The sequence below is a fragment of the Prionailurus viverrinus genome, chromosome D4 (assembly GCF_022837055.1).
Source record: "Prionailurus viverrinus isolate Anna chromosome D4, UM_Priviv_1.0, whole genome shotgun sequence".
Classification (NCBI taxonomy): Eukaryota; Metazoa; Chordata; class Mammalia; order Carnivora; family Felidae; genus Prionailurus; species Prionailurus viverrinus.
The window spans coordinates 86,670,417-86,693,447 of record NC_062573.1 but is presented as its reverse complement, the minus strand read 5'-3'; the positions used below and the strand labels follow the sequence as shown (position 1 = coordinate 86,693,447).

At 51.1% G+C, this 23,031-nt stretch overlaps 1 protein-coding gene across 2 annotated transcripts in view; it reads left to right on the top strand.

Moving 5' to 3' along the window:
* The window catches only part of FAM120A (family with sequence similarity 120A), a 96,882-nt gene that overhangs the window by 51,799 nt on the left and 22,052 nt on the right, over positions 1–23,031 (top strand). For both annotated transcript variants that reach the window (XM_047829688.1, XM_047829687.1), the window contains exons 8-11: positions 6,498–6,585; positions 8,704–8,931; positions 11,191–11,365; positions 20,444–20,693. In XM_047829688.1, coding sequence (XP_047685644.1) covers positions 6,498–6,585; positions 8,704–8,931; positions 11,191–11,365; positions 20,444–20,693 — 741 coding nt within the window. The remainder of the gene's footprint in view (positions 1–6,497; positions 6,586–8,703; positions 8,932–11,190; positions 11,366–20,443; positions 20,694–23,031) is intronic.

The window sequence follows — 23,031 nt, the reverse complement described above, 5'->3', positions numbered from 1 at the left end:
TGCGACGGGAACATGGCAGCTGTTGGCATGTTTCTAATGGATGGTGCTGATAGGTGACAGGGACCACTACTGAACAAAAGCGAATCGACCTGTCCCCTCCCCCAAAGCATGCTACAAATGAAAAAGACAAGTATTTCAAGTAGCAAAAAATATAACATGCAGTTCACAGAAGAAACACAGATGATCAGGAAGCATAAAAGATGTTCACCCTCACCAAAGAAGAGAAAAAAAGAATGTTAAAACATAACGAGGTACCTTTTTGTGTAACCTATAAAGTTAGCAAACATTTATTTTGAAAGATAAAGTTCAGGGGATGCAAGGCTTCGGCAGACGGAGAGGCTCTCCTGGCATGTCCGGGGGGCACAGCTCCCTGCCACGAGGAGGACATGAGGTGCGCCATGAGCACTGCAGGTGGGTGCGCTCACGGCCACCGCTCAGGTTCGCACGGTGGCACGTGAACCACGCATGCTCGGCAGGCCCGCCCCTTATCCCCCTGCTTGCATACCTCGGTGGCAATCTTGGCCCTGGAGGCGGGGGGGGGGGGGGGCCATTGTTGTCACAGGTGCCTGCGGAGCCCCAGGCCAAGGGGAATTGGGCATCCTTAGTAGGCATGGCTGCCGCCCAGGCTGTGCTGGCTCTCTCACTGTGGCCCTGTTTCAGTCGGAGGACAGAGGCATCTGAGGATTATTTTCTTTCTTTTTTTTTTTTTTAATTTTTATTTAAAAAAACATTTTTTTTTAACATTTATTTATTTTTGAGAGACCGAGCATGAGCAGGGGAGGGGCAGAGAGAGAGGGAGACACAGAATCCGAAGCAGGCTCTAGGCTCCGAGCTGTCAGCACAGAGCCCGACGCGGGGCTCAAACCCACAAACGCGAGTTCATGACCTGAGCCTAAGTGAGACGCTTAACCGACTGAGCCACCCAGGCACCCCCCTGAAGATTATTTTCAAGTGACGAAAAGAAATATTCTGCTTTCTAACTCCGTGTTTTTTCTCCTGTTTTATTGGAGTGTCATTAGCACGTACTTCTTGCTCTATTCTCGGTTAGGTCTTTGTGAAACGAAAACTAAGGCACTTGTCTTTCTTCCTGGCCTTTGTCAAATCTTTGTAGTGTTCTTTTGGTAGAATTAAAAAGTATGATGGAATCCTTGTGGAGGTGTTTGTCTTATATTATTTTCACATATTCATTGGCTTTTAGATACTGAATCTGTTCTGAGTTTGCTAATTTAAAGTTTTTAGTTCTTTGTTCTATATGTGTTTCTAAGAAATACGGAAATCTCTGTACAAAGTCAGAAAACTGAGACGTTAGAAAATACGGTACAGGAAGTCTCTCAGGAGCCACCTCTAGAGACACAGGTGTTTTCACAGACAGGTGAACACACAGGTACCTTGTTTTTCACTGCGTGTCCTAACGTGCCTTTCTACTCATGGGGTCTGATCTTAGGGTCAGCAGCTTGCCTTCTTTCTTACACGTGGTATGCTTCCGTAATAGTGTGTTCATGATCGTGTGTGGAGATGGGAGTGTGCGTGTGTGCACTGTGCATCGCTTCAATGTTTGGCTCTGATTACTGACATCTTGAAATGGATGTTTGAAAGTCCTGTTAGGAGAGAACATGAATATAACATCTCTGTGCTCTGTGGCGTTGTTTGTATGGATTGCTGTTTCGTGTTCCTGTGCACGTGGGTGTTGGTATGGGGTCAAGGTGGCATCTGTCAGATAGGATTTGCCGGCTCCTGTGAGTCCTGTGGGATCAGATCTGGGCTGTGGAAGGTCCCTGTCGGTGCCGAGGGCCTGCACACCACTGTGGGGACACGGTGCTGTGGGGACCCAGGCCCCAGCCTCCTGTGGCTGGTCGCGCCAGGTTTTGGTGGCCTCGTGGTTGTGTGGCCTGGAACTCACTGGGCCAGGCGTGGATGGAAAGCGTCTAGCTTGTTTGTGAATTGAATCAGCTGATGAGTAACCACAGTAAGTGATAGGTAGCATCACTATTTTTTCGGAACGCCAATTCCATTTTAATATGAAACACCAAGAATTTCATTCTGTGCCCTTGACCTAGTGGCCCAGGAAACGTGCTTCCTCTGCCAGGTGGTAGTGATGTTAGGCTGCTTGTCTCCTAGTCTTTGTCCTCTCAGGTTCCTTTCCCAAAGAAACGTGTGGTTCACAGAGAGAGCTACATCTTACCCTGCCTGATCGCCCCCAGCCCTTGATAGGCTCAGCACAGCTGCAGCCTTTTCTGTCCAGATTCTTACCGTCTTTATGTGCTAGACTAGGGCAGCATACCTTGTGTATCCTCATAAAAACAATTCTGAGTTACTTTTATGTGTTGGTCAGGTGTAATCCCGGAGATGGGTGTCTTCACATGTCCTGGCCATGCTCTGACATGTATGGGTGTTTTGTGTTGAGCTCGTCTGCCTGTGTTAGGGGTTTGAACCCTCCCTCGATGGCGGAGAGTCGTGAGGAGTCCTGGCAGTTGCATGAGAGGCACACATGGACGTCCCATCTGACTGTTGGGTAGGAATTGGAGCATCACTTTCCGTGTTCCCGACTTCGTGTGTGACAACCTGAACGTGTGACATTAGCTTAAATCAGGGCATTAGGAGAATGTCCTTGCAGGGGTGTTGGGGGTGTGATTCGTGGTCCCCCGTCCCGGCGCCCAGTCCCCCGTGCTCTGTGGTGGGAGTCTCAGGCCTCCTCAGGGCCCTGCAGGGCTAGGGTGGGAACAGGTACGCATCCAGGCCCCTTCTGTCACAAGCTGGGGAGCACACAGAAATGAAGATGTGTGCATGCCTGTTGCAGGCTGGCCACACTTGGTCACCACATCTGTGACCTCGTGCATACACTGGATATTTCTACTGGGAGTTTGGTCTTTTATCTTTCTTTCCTGTTTTGTTGCCTCCCTTCTGGTTTTATTTGCCTTCGCTCCTTCATTCCTGTTGACAAGTCACTCAGCTCGTGGTCAGTGCCCCTTCGGGCAGCCTGCACCCACGTGGTGGTGACGTGAGTGAGAAGTCAGCGTGTGGGCCAGACGCTTTCACCTCCGGTGCACGCAGACACCAGCACCGCGCCAACGAGACCCACAGGCAGGAGGGTCAGGTTTGCTGTCTCCCCCGTGTTCAGTGCAGGATGACCCCAGGTGTCCTGCTGCAAAATGAGGCCCGCAGAGCCCGGTGATGTGTGCTGGCCTCTGTCCTCACCACTGTTCTGGGTGTGCTGATGGCCTGCTGCGACCCAGTCTGTGTACAGTCCCTTGGGATGGCCTCATCCCGTAGCGGCACAGGGTCACTGGAGGGATGGCGGGCCGTGGTTGCCTCCAGTCACTGTTGCCGTGCTGCACATGGGTCCTTTCCCTTCCCTCTGAGCCTGGCTCCTGTCAGCAGGATTCAGTGTGAGCTTGCAGGCTTCCTGTGGCCTGTGTGGGTCCCAGCAGGTCTCTCCAAGGCATGGCTGGTGACAGGTCGCCTTTCTGAGCAGTTGTGGAGAGTGAAACCAGAATGTGTGTTCTTCGAGGCAAGGCGTCTGTCATACACCCAGTAGCTCGTTTCAAGTTGTAAAGTGACATAGTCATCCTAGTGAGATGTTCTGGACTTTAGAGAAACTGGCTTTTGACAAGATGCTTTTCAGGCAGAATTTTAGATTTTATAGTATGGTTATTAGGAGGCCATGTGATTATCTAGATTAGGACATTACTTTTAGTTTGGTAGTGACCTATAAACAGTAACACTGGTAGTATATGTAAATGTAGGTTCTGTGTGATCTTCGGTGGGACAAGCTTTCCACTTCGGTGGCAAGTAGGGCATGGCCGCCCCGCCCCGTGCTTGCGGGCGTGGGGCCCATCGTGAGGGTCGCGTGCTTACGGGGCTGCATGTTTGACGAGGCTCTGTGTTGAGCTTCGTGTGGTATGGAGGAGAAGTCAGGCTTTTGCCGTCTCCGCCGTATACCTTTTGGCTGTGGTTCCGTGATTCCTTCTTTCAGCCGTTGGCTACCTGCTTGGTGGTGGCGTGAGGGCTTATCTTCACGGCGTGTGTAATCTAGTGATGGAAATGGACGCCAATGCAGTGCCAGTGTGACACACGCCGTGAGGGACATGGCCGTGAGAATAGCAGACGGGCTGGGCAGGGAAGCCTGCAATGAGGGGACGTTGCCTCCAAGGCCTGAAAGACGAGGCGTCATAAATAAAAAACTCTTCTGTCGTGAAGAGAGGGGCTGGAAGTCCCGACAGAGTGCGGGGTCCCTCTGCCTCGCCAAGAGCCTGTAGGACACACGACTTCCCGGAAGTCCGTAAGAAGAACATGGTGCACTTGCCGCGATGAAGGAGGAAGTGTGTGGACTATCTGTGCAGGCGGCCCCAAGAGAAGATGTCACACGTGGAGAGGTGCCCGTCTCCGTCTTCATCAGGGAAGTGCAGACCACCAGACCATGCTGGGGGTCACCGCACCCCAAGAACGACTGCCAGGGGAGCCACAGAAGACTGGGCGCATTCAGGGCGGTAGCTGGACCAGAGCCGCAGCGGCAGTGTGCTGTCCCGGCGGCCCATCTAGCAGGGATGCCGGGTCCAGGCCTCTCGACGCGGGTGGCGCGTTTCCAGGGCACTCAGAGCCTGGGAAAGCCCGAGTGTGCTGTGAGAAGTCTCGTAACCCTTACCCTTGGGAAGGGGTCTGGAGCGGGGCGAGGGGCAGCCTCCGGCGGGTCAGCCATGCCTCAGTTTGGTGACTTGCGTGCGTGCTCAGTTTGTGGACATCCGCTGAGCTGTGCCCTTGTAACTGGTGCATGTTTTTATAGGTATATCCTACTTCCAGTTTCTAGAATTGTGAACGATAGAGGTTATGTTTCTTTATAAAACCTGTAAGTATCTGAGTAATTTGTTCTAAAGTTTCACTAGATAAATGTCACTGACTTTTTAGTGAAAAAGTACGTAAGCATCTCTATTTATGCCACGTTTTGGATCACTGCAGTGCCGCTAACCTTTCCTTCCCAGTGCTGGGATGCTCCTGCTGGACGCAGCACAGCTGACAGCTTGTGCGCCGAGCCCTGCTCCAGGCCCCCTGCCCCCACAGTTGGTGCCTTGTTCTTGACTTTGAACAGAATGATCTTGGAATGATCGTTGTGCTCCTGGAATACTCACGTTCAGTTTGGTGCCTCCTCATCGCAAAGGATCCTTCTAGTCTTGCAAAGCTGTGGCCTCAGAGGGTACAGGTGACTCGGACCGAGCACTGGTCGCCCTGAGTCCTTGCAGAGGACCAGGAACTGGACGCCGGGCAGCTGTGCAGTGTCCCTTCACATGGCTGGGACCGAGGAGCCGGATCGGGCTCTGAGAGGTGCCGCATGGGGACTCTTGTTTACTGTGGGCGCCTGCTCCTCCTCTCTCCTTCTTTTTGCTGTTTGTTTGGTTTGGTTTGGCTTATTTTATTTTATTTTATTTTATTTTATTTTATTTTTTTTAGTAGCAGAACTGACATGAAGTCTGTTGGAAGATGGGAGAATTAGTGGGTCTTAAAAAAATCTGTCACTTGAGTCTGTTAGGAGGCAGGTCCAATAAATTGAGCTCTTCCCTGGCCTGCCCTGTGGCCAGCACTGATTTCAGAAGCTGGTTTGGGCGCGGGCCCTGTGGGGAGGGATGGGGGGAGGAGCCCTGCCAGGAGGCAAGGGAGGCCCATCTGCGGGGAGATCCTGTCCGTTCCCCGAGCCCGTGGTGAGCTTCCGTTTATGTTGTGGTCTGCGGTCTACAGATGAACAAAAACGTTTATGAAATAATGCCATGTGTACCACGTTTACTGCATTCTGTTCCATTTCAGTGTTTATAAAATGCTGGTTGAACTCTTCTGGAGATACTAATGGGTCACAACCTACAGTTTTTAAAAAAAATGCCGATTGGAATACCTCAATCTGGCCTGCGAGATGCTCAGTGCTCTTCCCGCTGTCCCTTTCCACACCCTGATTTTTACTGCCTTCCAGTGGGAGCTGTCCCCCAAATCCCATTCTGCCGCCCACTCTCTGAGCGCACTCCCTCTCCTGGGCCACGTCCCTGCGCTCCCAGGGCCTCTCAGAGAACAGGCCGGGCGCCCCGTGTCTGGTTTCAGCACGTGATACGTTACACATATTTATGAATGATGAGGAATATCCGAGCCAGATAACATTTAATCCTCCTCTGCCTGATATCTCTCAGTGGAGTGTGATTGTTTTATCCTGTTTCTCCAAGACGACTGAACTCCTTGGAGGCAGGGCTGTGCTGCCCGCTCTGTGGCCCACCCTGTCATCTTTGAGGCAGGTGCTGAGGTTGGGTTAGGTGCTCTGTGTTTCCTCTTCCAGGGAGTGGCTGTTGCTGCCCAACCGAGTAGGCCGAAAGCACCCCCAGCGTAGGGCTGTCTCCGGAGGTGGTTTGTTGGGGGAGGCGAGGTCAGTAAAGCTGAGGTGTCGCTGAGTCTGTGGGCTCCACATGGGCTACTGTGGTGGAAGGCCCACGCCATTCAGTAACCATGTTCCTTTTGTTTATGTTCAGCCATATCAGCGGGAACAAAATTGGCTGGGAGAAGACGGGAAACCACTCAGAGCCGCAAGCACGGGGAGACCCAGGAGACCAAACAAAGGTAGTGGGTTGGCATTTATTCCTTCACGTTCTGACTCTTTGAGCCTGTGATGTTAGGAATTGGTTTAAAGCAGAGTACTCTCTCTTTTAAAGCATGTTATGAGTAAGAGACACTGGCATGGGGGTGTCACACATTTTGGGGATGGGAGGGGAAGGGGTCACATTGGTGAGGGGGTCACAGACGTGGGGGTCACAGATGTCTGTGCAGGGGAGGAGGTCACAGACATTGGTATGGGGGAAGGGGTCGCAGATGTCAGTGTGTCGGGGGGTTGGGGTCACCAACATGGTGGGGAGGGGTTCATAGAGGTTGGTGTGAGGGATAGGGTCATAGATGTGAGGGGAGGGGGTCACAGAGATAGGGAAGGGGAACGGGGGGCATCCTACTGTCTCACGGGGCGGGTTGAGGGCCTGGTGGAAATCCTCCCATCTGCTGGCACATGCTTTTGTCAAGACCCAAAGCCTTGCAGAGTCCTCGCCTCCTGCAGGGTTTTGTGGGGATTAAATGAGAAATCACTTGGGATGTGCACATTAAAGATGAAAATAAAGTAAATTCCATTCCCCCTTTGATCTGCCTCTGCCTGTTGCTAGTGATATCTAGAAATACCTTTAACTACAGTCACATCTGTTCCCACATGCGGTCACTTAGGATGTGCCTGTCTCTAGCAGGAGTGGACTTGTTTTCTGCACAAGGTGACACAATGTAGGAAATTCATTTAAGACTCTGAAATACTCTCGCTTTTGAAGGGTTATCCTATCAATAAGTAACAGAAATGCTTGCTGGATGCTGGTTTTTAGCAAAGCACCTTCCAAAATTTTTAGCTATTATTGTGTCTATATTCTGAATGGAGAGTATAGAAAACACTTATGAGTTATCCTTGAGGTTTTTTTTTTTTAATTTTTTTTTTCAACGTTTTTTATTTATTTTTGGGACAGAGAGAGACAGAGCATGAACGGGGGAGGGGCAGAGAGAGAGGGAGACACAGCATCGGAAACAGGCTCCAGGCTCCGAGCCATCAGCCCAGAGCCTGACGCGGGGCTTGAACTCACGGACCGTGAGATCGTGACCTGGCTGAAGTCGGACGCTTAACCGACTGCGCCACCCAGGCGCCCCTCCTTGAGTTTTTTTTAAGACCAGTTTTGGTACTTTGTGTTTTAAAGGATAAAGTTAAGCACTTCTATACCATTGTAAAGAATAACGTTTTGTATCAAAACAGAGAAATGTGTATTCCTTAGATTGGCACAAAGTCAAGCAATATGCAATTATTATTTCCAGCATTTATCATGAGAAAGAATAACTCCGTTTATTGTGCAAATAATAATTGGTCTCAGCAAACAGTTTGGACTTGGCTACAGTTTATAAAGACAACAGGAAGGGTGTCCCTTTGCCCTCCATGTCCTTAGCTGCTGCCTGCCACCCTACATCCCTGAGTCCCCCACTCACTCTCTCCTGTGCAGCTTACACACATTCTGTTTTGGCGGTTGGTTGTTACTGAGTGGGTATTTTTTCATAGTGTTTTACTGTGTACATATTTCTGTCATGTAGGTCTGACTCCTCAGTTTTAATGGAATTAGCTTGTTTTTTGCTTTAATTTTTGGTAAATGGTTTCCTGTGCGTACTTAATTTGGGGCTTTGTAATGACAGACGAGAATGGCCAAGTTAGGGTTTCTGTTTATTCTCCCCCTGCCGGCCGTGGTGGTGAGGAGTAGGTGTGAGCCCCTGTTGTGTGCACTGCTGGGCAGGGACACAGCCTTTCCGGGCACCCGCTTTGTCATCTGGGCAGAGGACCTTGCCTTCTTGGCACTAGGCAGGGCCTCCACGGAACTTGAATCACATGGATGGGCCACATGGGCCACACGGGGCAGGTGGGACAGGGTGGCTTCCCAGGGGTCAGCAACCACAGAATGCCACTTCCCCCCTCGGGGGCCCTGGGGACTAGTCATGTGAGGGGGGTCACCCGGCAGAAGGTGCACACCCCCCCCCCCGCCCCGGGCTCAGGGGGCAGCTCCCATCCCTGTCTTTGGGGAGTGGTCCTTTGCACAGGGGCACGGTGAAAGAAGGGAAAACATGAGCTGACTTGTTCCCCCGCCAACCCCGCTTCCCCTGCCTGTGGCTCTGCAGACAGAAGGCTCGTCTACGGCCTCCTCGGGCAGCCAGCTCGCTGAAGGGAAGGGGAGTCAGATGGGCACTGTGCAGCCGATCCCGTGCCTGCTGTCCATGCCCACACGGAACCACATGGACATCACCACACCGCCCCTGCCCCCGGTGGCACCTGAGGTCCTGAGAGTGGCAGAGCATCGGCACAAGAAGGGGCTGATGTACCCCTACATCTTCCACGTCCTGACCAAGGTACGGCGGGCGTTTTCTGTCTTACCAGGCAGGTATCTGAAATGGAACGCATTTCTGCTTCCCAGACCTGGAAAGGGCGGAAATGTGTACCAGTAAATGCAGTCGGAGAACTTGGGAAAATCTTACTTTCCCTTCCATTTGGTATAAAATACTTTTGAAACTTCGAATTAATGGCACATCGTGTTATTTTCTGACTTGTAAATTTATTTCTAATTTCAACATTTCTTGCACCGTGTTGATGCTCTAATGTTAGGTTTAATTTGATGTCACATACAAGACCTGTTCTGTCATGTGTCCTGGAAGTGCCCCTCTGGAGTGGCCGCTGGAGGGCTTGCTTGTCGAGTGCAGCTTCTATGGCACTGAACAGAAAATCCAGTACAGGATTGTGTAACACGTTAGCAGTCAGAAAATGCAGTTTTCTGTTTACACAGTGTCATAATTCCACTTGAGTAACGTCTTAACAAATGTACGCTTAAATACACATCCAGCGTGGCATTGGTTTTGAATCCTGGTGTCTTAAATGGATCTATGTGTCCATTTAAATTTTCTGTGATTTGTAGTCTTTATGTTGGTGTTTATAACCCTGGACCCACAATTTAACATGTAACCTTGGTGACCAGATTTTTCATGTAAAATTGGTTTATTGCTATCCTGTATTTTTAACACCTTTTCATTGGTGTCTGTACCACCACAGATCATCAGATGTTTTTCTCCCTGTTTTGCAATCCATCTGTGGTTTGTAAAGCGGGGTCTGTAAGTCAGAAGCCCCCTGCCCCACAGCAGTTGGACGTGGCTGCGACCGCTAACCGGCCGACCCGAGTGTCGCTCGCTTGTATCAGTCAAAGGGCACCACAGTAACTCACCTCCTTTCATTTATTTTTAAATTACGGTTGCCTCCAAGTCTCACGTACTATTTGCTATGGGTCTGCACGTATGCTTTCGCTTTTCAGATTATGGTTGTGAAGTAAACATTTTATTTTTCAGGGGCAACGCATATTATAAGGGTAAGTGGAAAGTTCCTCTCGCGGGAGAAGGACTTGTTGAGTTTAAAGGGGCCCAGGTTCGGGGGAAATCGCGCCCTGTGCCGTGGGGTTGTGTGGGCTGTGAGGTCCCGGACCCCTGTGCTTCTGCCCTGCCCGCTGTGGTCTGATTGGGGACGGTCTGAGTGACAGGTGGCCTGTCCTCTTCCACCACTCACTGATCTATCTCAAGGGCAAATAGTAATAAAGTGACTGTAGTTGACAAAAGTAAACAACTATCTTTTCAGATTTTAAAATGCCACCTAAAATTTTTCTGTATGTTAGGGAAAGCTTAGACTGTCAGGCACGCCGTTTCCTGCAAGCTGCGTGGCTCTGGTATTAAATTTTCAGGCCAAGATGTCCTCGGTGGGCGAGGCTTCATGCTCACGCAGGCAGCCAGCCGAGCCAGGGGCCTGGAGAGAGTGCCCACCACACAGCGGTGCCGGCTTCGTGAGGATAGGGAGAGACCAATTTTGAAATTAAATTTATGTGAACAAAGAGCAAATACTATGGAATTCTTGAAAGATACGTATCGATAAATTTAACAGCCATTGGAGGTCATATGGACGTTCTTACATTAGGAATACAACTGAGTAAAACTCCTGCCGAATCTCTTGATGTATGTTGACTCCCTAGCACATCTGAGACAGACAGGGCCACAGAGGTCCTGCCCCCACGAAGGTGTGGGACACATGGCCCCTCGTCTTGTGCCGAGGCCGGCCACGTGCCAAAGCCTCGCAAATCAGACAGCACTGAAGAGAGTGCCCGCAGGGGGACCGTGCTTGCACGTGGCCGTGTTTTACGGAAGTGCTTAGTGAAGACAATTTGACCATTTTGTTTTCAGGATACTCATTTCTTGGATTGTACATAGGCCATTAAAAATTACGAATTTCATGACTCATAGTAAAGTTTGCAAGTTCTCAGCATTTTCTATTCTATTTGTTGTCTGCTGTTATCTGTCTAGATGGTTTCAAAGACTTGGGGATCGTCTGTGGTTTCTTATGCTTTGGTTCCAGATTCAGGATGAAACCACATAGATTTTATTTTGACTCTCTGAGCATATGTTTTGACAACTGCTAATGAACTCCCTAAACATCCTGCTGCACACAAGTGGTTAAGCATTGATGTGGAATGGAATTGCAATGTCGTTAACTGGAGATAATACAGTATATTTCTGTGAGTTTGTTGTGAATTCAACATGAAAAATGTGCAATATTATTCTGCTTTCTTCCATGCAAAGGGTGAAATCAAAATTGCTGTTTCTATTGAAGATGAAGCCAGCAAAGACCTGCCTCCCGCCGCCCTGCTCTATAGGCCAGTTCGCCAGTATGTTTACGGAGTGCTGTTTAGCTTGGCAGAAAGCAGAAAGAAAACTGAGAGACTTGCTTTTAGAAAGAACAGACTTCCACCAGAATGTATGTACTGTGAAATCCATTGTTTGTTTTCCTCGGTACCTCGTAATCTCTTGTGCATTTTCTAAAGCCTTAGAGGATTGTGACTGAGTTCGCCCTGAGCGTCCCCACGTGAGACGGTGGGCTTCACGGGGCCCTTCGGAGAGGAGGACAGGCCCCGGGCTGTTTTCCTCAGTAACATTCCAGTCATGGTGTCTATTTGGTAAACCGTTTCCACTTTAAACTGGACATTGAGCTGGAAACGGTCTAGACGGGCGCCATCTCGCCGTGGCTAGCGCGTCCCGGCAGGGCGACAGTGGCATCCGCTCTGGTGTCCGCAGGCGCGTCCGGACTACAGAGTCTGTGTTCCCGGGGAGGACCTCACCGCGTTGCAGCTGCTTCTGTGCAGGTGGCGTGTACCTGCGCACTGCGCATGGCCCGCGGCAGACAGGGTCCTGGTAGCGGTCTCCCTCCAGGGCTGTACCCGACCGACCCTGGGGTGGAGGGGAGTGGAGTGGAGGGACACAAGGTGCTGCTTGACATGCTGGCAAAAGCTGAGGTCAGAGCGCGTGTTTTCCATCTTCCAGCGAGTGGGCCGGTGGAATACTTGGGGAGAACTGTGCCTTTCTGTTCTGGGTAATTTTATCTGCTAACGTAGGGAGTGTAAAAGTCACTGTATATTTCTTAGGAAATATAGGAAAGTTTTCCAAAATGTACAGTCCGAATTAAGAATACCCTCAGCTGTGGAGAGTAGGTCACCAGATCATCCCCTCAGCGCAGGCTGTCTGGGGACGAATCCCCTGCGTGTGTACTGGGGCAGCGTGGGCCTGGTCGTGCTGCAGTCGGTTGGCACTCGGGGACGCAGGTGACAGTGGGTCTTACCTTTGGACTCTAACCTGGAGAGATTCTGGCAACTTTGAAAACTTGATCCGTAGATCCTGATGTCTTGTTTCTGATTACCGTGCCAAAATGTGGTTCTGTAAAAAAATGAAGCCTCTGTCAGTGAGGCCATTTGAGGATGGCCGTTGAGCTCTGCAGCCCCTGCTGACACATCTGCCACTTGGACTGGGGCTGGAGGTGCCACGGGAGACACCGAGCATCGTCAGCCGGCTCTGCGTGGCCGGGACGTTCCTGGTGGACGCATCTGCTTTCTCACTTTGCACAGGGTCAGCCACTTTTCCGCACCGGCCACCTGGGCCCCGTAGCTGTGACCTCCCCTCCAGTGTCCACCAGCCCTGAGCACCCTAGGCCCCTTGCTTCTCTCCTGGGGCTGGCCTGCCAGCTGCTGCAGAGCCCTGGGCAGCCCCACTTCCTGCCATGTCCTTGGCTCCAGCGCACCATTTTGACTTTGGTGGTAAAAGCCGGTCTTTTCCTCACTTGCTTCTGTTCCAGAAACACACTTACTATTATTTAGCACCTTCCCTGGAAGTTTTCAGTGATCACAGCTTGGGACCCTCAGGTGGTCTCCAGGATGGGTCCCCTCTGCAGTGCCCACAGCCTTGTAGAGCAGTCCGGGTGGGTGGGTGTTCTCTGCTCGCGCCCCTCCTTTCCTGGGGGTTCTCTGCCGCCGGTGAGCTGTGGGTGTGGGGGATGGGTGGGAAATGAGAACTGCTCCCCACCTTGTGCGTGCGTTGTGACGCTGGGCGGTGCAGGTGTCGGGCTGGCCTGTGAGCAGGCAGCAGGCGAGCAGGAGGCACGGGACAGCGCTCACCGCACAAACCAGCAGCCTCTGGGCATAAGCGAGAGAGCAGCGCACTGTGCTGCAGGCCGGGTGTGTGTGCACCCCATGTGGTGGGATCTGGCACTGCGGAGGGAGGACGGGTCAGGGCTCGGGGCTAGGACAGTGAAGAGAGGAGGGGGTGGGGGGATGGTACAGATGGGCTCTGCCAGCCCTGAAGCTTTCGTGCATGGGGGTGCATGGACCGGTGGACGTTCTGGGGGATATTGGTGCTGAGCGTGCCGCGGTCTTTCTGCTCAAGTGACGAAAGAAAGTGGGTCCTGACTTCTGCGTCAGTGACCACGGGCAAGCCACTGAAGGTGAGGTAAGAGTGGACATTTCTGTTCAGGAGGATGGGCTGGGTAGGGACAGGTGGCGAACTGAGGCAGCGGGAAAAGAGGGGTGCCCCTGCCTACGTGGAGCTGAGGCAGCCCTGGCACGTCGGTGGTACCCAGACAAGTGTGTGACTAATGTGCGTTACAGAGAACCGTGGACCTCTAGGTGGAGAGGTTTGTCCATCTGACCTCTCAGTTTACAAGTAGAGAGGTCTTAGTTCGCTCTCTCAGGAGCAGCTTTGGAACCCAGGCCTGTTTGGTCTTTTCGGGGACCTGTGGATTTGTTTCATGCCTCGGTCGTATTAATAAGGGAAAACAGCCTATGGAGAAGGTTCTTATGTCGGTAATCCGTGCTGCTGTTTGCCGGCTGTCCCGCTAACTGGAGTGCTAGCTCTCCACAGGGAAGAGTTTTGTCCTTCAGAGCTTTTGTGAGCGCTGAGCCCGAACACTGTCCGCTCCCTCGGAGCAAACCTTGTGCAGGAGACGAATGTGCACCGGTGACCTGACGCGGCTCATTGACACTGCGCCACGACCGTTTCCTGAGGCCCACTCCTAGATGCCAGCCGACTCTGAACGCCAGTGTGGTGACACCCCTGCCGTGGACTTCCTGCCTGAGCTGTGTCCTAAGTGACTACATCTCAGTGTCCTTAGGAAGCAAGTTCTTGGGACTCTGGATGAGGTGAGGGTGATAATGCTGGTCGTGCTGGAAGGAGGCAGCTGCTCAGGAGGCCCCGGTCAGCGAGCTTTGACAGAGGAGCCTGTTAAAACCCCGTTTTACCTATGGCCACTCATAGACTGTCTGCGGATGAAATGAGGTCAGTGTCATTTTGCAGGAGTTCTGAAAGCACTCACTGTGTGCTGTGAGGTCTTTGGGGCAGGTTTGGTTCTCAGATGCCCTCTGGTCCCGCCGTCCATTCTGTGGGTCCCAGGTGAGCCCGCCTCCTGTGGCAGGTGAGGCTCCTGATCCAGCACGGTGTCAGCATGCTGTGCATGCCAGTGTGGGCTCAGCAGGCTCACCGTGACCACTGGGCTTCCCCAGAATGGCTTTGTTGTCAGAGGACTAGTCCGAGAGCATGTGGAAGTCTACAGGGTTGTTTAGAATTACTGAGCTCTGGTCACATTTAAGACCTATATCCGTTTGGAAATGTGGTCTCTCAATCGGTCTACATCCCATACAGTGTACATGACATACGAGTGCTCGTGTGACTTTGCCAAGCTTCCTTTCTAAAGTCATCATATGGTTAAAACAGGACATCCACTCTCAGGTCCCTAAAACTCTGGCCTGTGAAAGTCATACTGAATTACATGCCGGCAGTTTATTTTCTGTGTGCCCATCCCTGGTCTCCATCGTGTTACTGTTAGGAAATTCATCAGGATCTTGTTCATTAGGACAGTAAGCTGCTTGCAGTCACCATCGGGGGCTCTAGGCCCCTCCAGCAGGCCAAGCGGAAGACCACAGACCTGGCACAAGCGCTTTGCCCCGGGTGCTGGATGGGGACAGCGCAGTTGCTCTGGGGCAAGGCGGGACCAGGGAGCTGCCTCTGTGGCTGCTGGGATTTGGGCCTGGGGCCAGTGCCCCGGCTGGGGGCTGGAGGCTTGGAGCGTGATGCTCCTGGCCTGCTGGTGGCTCTGGCCTGGCTGCCTCCTGGCGGCACCCCTCAGCTGCCCCTCACCCGGCCAAGGGGAACAGGAGGGGCTGGAAGAAAGGGTCAGGTTCCAAAAAGACTGCAGGGTAACAAGACTCCTCAGCTGTAGTTGATGAGGAGAAAACCCAGGAGGTAAAGTTCTGTGCTGTGCACAGTTTAAAATTATTGTCCACTTACGAAAACTGGCCTCTGTTTTCTGTAAAAGACTCCCCAGGACCTCAGAATTAAGTAAATGATAGAGACAGGCTTGTAGAAAACAAGTGGATGTAAATTACAGACACAGGAGATGGATCTGTGGCTGTAGGAAGCAAGTTTATGTACCTGAGTACTATTTTAGAAAGGATTTCCCCAGAGTCTCCATTTTATAAATCATCAGGAAAAGCCAAAGGGAACATGGATTTTTTTGTGTTCCAATTTGCTATAGAAATTTTGTGTCAAATAATTGGGACTGCTGATGAAAAATGAGTAAAATTAAATTGGTTCACACGGGTTATATTATAAAATTTTTTAATGTTTACTTTTGAAACAGGCAGACAGAACATGAGCAGGGAGGGGCAGAGAGAGAGGGGGAGACACAGAATCCGAAGCAGGCTCCAGGCTCCGAGCTGTCAGCACAGAGCCTGACGTGGAGCTCGAAGTCATGGACTGCAAGATCGTGACCTGAGCAAGTCAGACGCTTAATTGACTGAGCCACCCAGGCATCCCCACATGGATTATATTATAAAACAAAATACTTTAATATGGCCAACGTCAGTGTGCTGTTTTAGAATGTGTGGAAATTGGTTATCATAAACATTTTCTCCATGATTTTACAAAGGCTGTTTATATTAATCTGAATTTCTTTATTTTATGAAGCTTTCCAGAAGTAGCATTACCAACTCTTTTCCTCACGGACCTCTGAGTACCCGAGCCTGTGGATCAGTGCTGTGGGCCAGTGTTCAGTGGCAGTGTTCAGGGGGGTGTTCGGTGGCAGTGTTGTGGGGCACTTTTTCAGAGCAGTATTTGTCATAGGCCCTTGAACTCCCAAGCTTCTGATGCCCTGGGAATGATGTATGTGGGGAAAGTGAGGACAGGAATAGTTGCGGGCATGGTCTGTAACCACACATTGTGTGTGGTCTGTGGCTTACGAGTCCTGGAGGGTGCCCCCACACCTGTTCGCACGAGGAAGTGGAGAGCCAGCTGGACCCCACCACCCCGCATGGCAGTGTCCCACGAGAAGGAAGGAACAGCCGCCATTGTGCCCAGTTTTCTGTATCTGCGTTGATGCGAAGGAACCAGAGTTTGTTTTTACATATATGTGTGGTTTTGTTGTTTTTCTGTGACCTTAGTTAGCGCAGCAGGTAGACCAGGACCCCCCCGCCCCCGCCCCGAGCCCCCGATGCACATTTGCACACACGCCCGTATAGAGACCAGAGGTCCAGCCGGTTGCAGTCGTGGGGGGTGTTTGTCTCCATCTTCCCCTCAGCCGCACCTGTGTTGCACACTGGGCCGGTGGCCGGTGTGGCCAGCGCTCACGGTGCTCTGGCACTGAGCTCAGAGATGTCCTTCATCTCGTGGCTCGTAGGCAGCCACCACCGCTTGGTTGAAATTGGCTTGCAGAATGAAACATTTTCGTTATTCCTGGTCTGGGATGGATCCCAAGTCGGCATTATAACATTTATAGCTGGTGGTCATGTGTTTATATGTGATACCGTGGACCGTGGTTAACGTCTGATGGAAACGGGTTCTCACGGACAGCTTAGGTGTAATAGTGTTTTATGTCCCCAAATTGTGTTTTGCAGAGGTACTTTCTGTAAAGGAGGTGCAGTAGCCTCTACTAATACAGAAAACAGATACCTTGGGGTTTTTGCTCTAGCGTAAGCAAAGGAAGATGATCTCATGTTGAGTGTTTTCAAGTCTGCCTGAAATGGTGAGTTTTTTTTGTCAGTGGAAAAGCCGAGATGGGTATTTGTTGATGGTGGCGTGGGTTTATTCACCAATAGCAGCTGGCTTTGCAGACCTCTGGGCGTGAGGTCACATCTTTGAACATGTCTTTCTAAAATGGAGTCGTCATGGACATGCTTTTATATCCCACTGCTCTTGCCTGAATGGCAGACATGTATGCTCACTGTGTTCTTAATACCCCAGTCCCCATATGCAGTCCCCATATAACCAGTGTTTTCTGCAGACGTAAGAGCCCAGATGGCTTACTGTTAGCTGGCCACTCTCATCTGTTTGTTCTGTGAGTGGAGTCACAGAGCCCGAGACCTCCGTCCTGGGTGGGGCCGGGGAGGGCTGTACACATTCTGGGGGGGGGGGGGGGTGGCACATACGTGTACACAGAGGCAGCCGTTTGTCACCCTGGAAATGGATGTTCCTGGGATTCTTTATCAGCACTAGCCTTTAATTAGTCAGTCCTGGGTAACGAGCCTGTAGTTGATCTCACACGGTTGTGAATGGCTGCAAGCCTCGTGTGTCCTCATCAAGACTGTGTTAAAGGGAGTCCTTGGCCCTTTTCCCTATCCTGGTCCCAGGGCTGGGCCTCAGGGTTTAAGGAGACCCTGAGTGTGGTGTGGCACATGGGCGTTGGCCCCTCAGCCATGTCCCCCACCCCTATTTGGTACATAGAAGGTATCCTATAAATGTCTGTTAGGTTTCTCGTCGGAGATTTCACCACTAGTAAGTGGTGGCATACAAGATCTCCAAAAACAGATACATATAGGTTAAAAATAAAGCAAGTCAGGACAGCTTTGCTTTTGTTTTTGGAACAAAGTTTTGTGTTCCTACACCTTGATTTTCTTAAATTAGACATGCATTTCCAAAACTAGATTTGAGCTGCTCATAAGTAGTGGAGATGAGAGGAAGTGAGTATGCGAGACCCTCCATCACAGGGAGCAAGGCCCCCTCCTGCCTCCCTCTTGGTGGGCGCAGAGCAGGTTCCCTGGATCTCCGGTACTTCCCCGAAGCCTCTGCCGGCTGGGAGTACATGTGCACAGCAGCTCCCTGGAGGTGTAGGCGCATGTGGGGCCCTTTGAGCCTGCCCTATGCATGGGCTGCTGGGGGGCGGGCCCCCAGGGGAGGGGGACAGGTGGGCGTGAGCAGCTGGCTCAGCCCCCTTCTCTAATGGGGCCTGGACCATAAGCATTCTGACCTCAGGAATGAGTATGTGCTCCCCAAACCTGTTTCTAACTTTTTTAATGTTTATTTTTGAGAGAGAGACAGAGACAGAGTGTGGGCAGGGGAGGGGCAGGGAGAGAAGGAGACACAGAATCTGAAGCAGGCTCCAGGCTCCGAGCTGTCAGCACAGAGCCTGACGCGGGGCTCCAACCCATGAACTGTGAGATCATGACCTGAGTCCGTGATCAGGTTCACCGACTGAGCCACCCAGGCGTGTTTCTAGGTGAAAGCAGGAACTGATAAAGTGGGATGACCATGGAAGGTATTAGAAAGCAGTGGAGATGGAGCTGATGGAGGGGAGGTCACAGGCGCAGGTAGAGACGGACTTCGTGGGGACGCCTCCAGAGGGGGTCAGATCAGAGACCGGGCACTGGGCAGCCAGCCTGTGTGTGTGTGTGCGCACGTGTGCACGGGTGTAGGCGTGCACGTGTGGTGGGGAGAAAGGGAGAGGAGCTACATTAGCTAATCCTACAACCAAAGATAAAATCTAATCATCGCCTTTAAGTCTTTGCCACAAAAAGGAGTATGTTACAAAATAGATTTGTTTTTGCTTTTTTGGTATGAAAATTAGCTTTGTGGATCAACCAGTGGACACACAGCCTGCTGGTTAAGGGCTTGTTTTGTGACCAACCTTGGCCTGTTTATCTGGAGCTGACGATTGCCAGCCCCTGACACTAGTCGGGCAGAGGGGACCTCGTGGCGATGATGGCCGCCCTGTGTGTGCCGAGTATGCTGGGGCTTGGCAGGCGTGGGGCTAGATTGTGAGTCCAAGGACAGGGTCGGCTGGGCAGTGGGGACTGCGTGGGGGTGTGGCCGGCATCTAAAAGTAAGGATGAATACAAAGGTGCATGTATTTATATATACATGTGTATCTGTTTGGACTTGATGGACTTTAAAACAATCATTTTATGTGTTTTAGATTTTCCTTTGATATTTAAACACTGAGATACTCAAATGTGAATGAAAGGGCTTTTTTCCCTGTGACAAAACAGTAACTTTTTTGTAAGAGGACGATTTGGGGGAATTTTGTTGACCTGCACCCCTGCTCCAGCAGCCTGCTCCTGGGGTGGGAGTCCTGGGCTCCTTGCGCACACTTTCCCTGCCTTGTCTGGGGCTGGGCAGCTGCCGACGACCCGCAGGACCCTATGCCGGTGGGAGGGGTGGGGCTGCAGGTGGGCAGAGTCTGGGCCTTCAGTCTCCTGTCTGCCTTGGGCACTACTTTAGGGAACATGAGCCCCGCCTGGGTGCTGCCATTTGGATAGAACGGCCTTGTGGAAAGTGCCCGGGGAGTCACTGCGCCACCCTGCTTCTGTTCTGACGGTCACGGACCGAAGTGAGCCTTAGTTCCCTGGTAGCGCACACCCCGAGCCCAGCGTCGGCTTGTCCCTTAGCGCCAAGGAGAGGGGCTGGGACGTGCTCTCTCCCTGGTCTGCACTGTCTCTCCTGCCACGCTTCATTCCGACTTCATTCAGAATGATGTGGGGAATGGTGCATGTCGTGGTTTAAGAATTAACTGAACTCAAATAGTGGTAAAGCAACTGTAGATGAGAGGCCACTGCTGTTTCTGTTACATCAACTTGGACCTTCTTGCCTGTTTTGAGATAAAATGGGGAATTTTATGCTTTGTCTTCAGTCTTCCTGAATAGAATTACTGTAAGCTGATGTCACTGGGATTTCAGAACACTGACTGTTGCTCCTGCCGCCTTGCTAGGCTTTTGGGGTCTCACTCTGGGGTAGCTTATGCTTACTAATCAACGTTTGTGGAAGGGGACCTTTACACGAAGTGGCACCAAGTGCAAATTATTTCTGAAATCTGATTAGTGAAAGTATCTGTTTATGTAGAAGAAGATGAGCTATCTAAATTGGATTTCCCAGGATATGTTGATAATCACATACTTTTGTAAATTTTGCCAGTTGTTACTATTAGAACTTAATGGATTGAAATAATAAAATTTTTCTAACATCTTTGATTTATACGTATTAGTTATATGGGGAAGTCAAGTCATAATTTGATCGAGAAGAAATTTATCGGTAGCCTGACTGGAAATCCGAATGTGCCACGAAAGTGTGCGTAGGGGACAGAATGTTCTAGACCTGAGGACTGGTGGCCGGTGGCTTGCTGATGAGAGAATGCGTTGGTGTGTGAGCAGTGGCACCTTCAGACTGTGATTACTGGAGGGTTGGTTTTGTTCGGCCTCCAGTGGCTGAGCCGGGGTGTAAATGGTCTTCCTCTGCTCTTCCCCTCCAGTTCCCCCCGTGATCATCAAAGAGTGGGCAGCTTACAAAGGGAAGTCTCCGCAGACGCCGGAACTGGTGGAAGCGCTGGCCTTCAGGGAGTGGACCTGCCCCAACCTGAAGCGGCTGTGGCTGGGGAAGGCAGTGGAGGACAAGAACCGCAGGATGAGGGCCTTCCTGGCCTGCATGAGGTCGGACACGCCAGCCATGCTCAACCCGGCCAGCGTGCCCACCCATCTCACGGTGCTGTGCTGCGTCCTACGGTAGGTTAGGTGTGGCTGCCCCCCCCCCCCCCCCACAGTCGTGTGTGTTGTGGGGACACAGTCTGAGGCAGCATGGCGTGGGTTTGAACTGATCCTGGGTGGTCTGTGTGCAGAACAGGTGTATTTGGTGAACATGTATTTTTTGGAAATAACCATAATGATTTTAAATGTACTTTATCCTCTCAATCTTAAAGATTTTGAAGGCTGTACATATTATGTATTGTTTGGAGCTCTGTAGGGAAAACATATCTCTCCCTGCATGTATTTAATCACGTGTAGATCAGTGTGGACTTGAGGTTATCTGTTTTAATTCCTGGGGTTATAACTTGATGTGTGGTTGATTTGGTTACTCAGATGTTCCAGGTCAGGCTTTGGAGTGCTCATTCTGTGGGCCCTTGTGTCGTCTGTGCCTCCAGCATATTCTTGCTTTCTGGCCCCCACAAGATTAGCCCTGGACCCTGCCCTCTCCAGGGGGCTGGCTCCTGTCCTTGGAGAAGGATTGAAAGCCGGATTGGGGTGCTGCATGCTTCCATGCCCTCAGCTGACGGCCCCCTTAAGTCTGTGTGGACATTGTTGGTGTCTGGGAGTTAATTTGAGTTGGCATGCATACCTGAATTAGATTCAGTAGGTTTTTGAGGGTTTTTTTGAACCAATTTTCAACTTGGGAAAAGGTTGCAAGGACAATACAAAGAGTTGTTTTTTTTGTTTTTTTTTTTTTGAAGAGTTCGATTTTTTTTTATCGAAGTGTAACTGATATATAACGTTATGTTAGTTTCAGGCATACAACACATTGATTCAGCAGTTTTACAGGACTCCGTGCTCATGGCAAACAAACAGATTCCTATATACAGAGAAGAAGCTGGTGGTTGCAGAATGGGAGGTGGTGGTTGGGGCCAAAATAGAGCTTTTTTTTTAAACCCACATACTTCAGTGTGACCGTCTAACAAATCAGGACATTTTCTAATACAGTCATCACAATCAACATCATACCTTCTTTCTGTGTGAACTTCAGGGTCCATTTAAGATTTTCTCTTTGTGTTTGGAGGTGACCAGTCCGATTGGTTTTTCCACCAAACACTGGCCATCCCTCTGTTGCGGTGGTCTTGTCTGGGCTGTGTGCCTGCACCCTGGCCACTTGGAGAGGCAGATGTTCGCAGGGCTCCTGTGGGGCTGCTCTGTCCCATTTTGTGGGAGGCACTCAGTTTAAACATTCCATCAGCCTCAGCAGACTCACAGCTTCTGTCTTTTTCTGTGGCCCCTAGTCCACTATTGGCAGACTAGATCTGGTGCTTTGTGGTCACCTGCTGGGGTCGTGTCAGGCTGGCCTCTGTTCTTCTGACAGTTCTCCATCATCCTGGGAGCACCTCCCTCCTTCCCTACAGAGATATTATGGCCCCTTTCTCCCAGCAGCCCTGCTTCCTAGTGGTGGAGACAGTCCCCATTTGCCAGTCTCTCCCAGGGTGTTTGCAGTAGGCAGGCACAGTGCACATATGGACCCTACCCCTGTTGGCAACCTTGGGGCCCAGCCCTCTGCGTTTTCCTTCCTGGCCACCAGTTCTCCTGTTCCTCACCCTCAAGGAACAAGATGGAGGACACAGCCGTAGCCGAGTGTTTGTTTCCTGACGTTTCTTAAGCTCCTCACAGGCTTGAAGGCCAGTAACTAATTTAGAAGCCTCTCCTTCAGGCTCTTCCCTTTACCTGCTTTGAAAATTAGCTCGTGGGAGAGACTAGATCTTCGTTTGGAAGCTTCTGGTTTCTCGAATGGAAAGTTCATTTATGGACCTGTTTTTATTAATACAGACCTTATGTAGCCAAACATTAGAGGTGAAGACTTCGGCTGCTCTGAGATCAAATTAGCAAGAATAAATTTGTTCGATTGTACTTCTCTCTTCCAAGTTTAAATTGGTGTGTGGCCTTTACCTCAGCGGATGCTGCCTGCCTCACCTGAGGCTTATGCGGCTGACCTGGACGGAACGGCCGCACTCGGAGCAGGACGAGGCGCTGTGGTGCTGGGGCCTCCCTGGCCATCCGTGCACGCAACCTGGGATGCACCGTGGCCGCCCTCTGCACCTGGTCTCCATCCTGGTCCTCGCCCCTCCTAGGCCGTCTCTCTGGCATTGTTCAGACGGCCCTTGTCAAGCCTTCCAGATTTCAGGATTGTCCTGGTGCCCATTTTTAAGATAGTCGTTACGGTTGATTTTTTTTGTGGTTTGTAGAGAATGGAAGGATTAGTAAGTGGGACTGGCCATGTCACCAGAGGCTCTGGCACTGTGGTGGGAGGTGGGTGACCTGATTGGCTATGGAGACGGGCAATCCCCTGGGGTTTCCTTCATGGAAA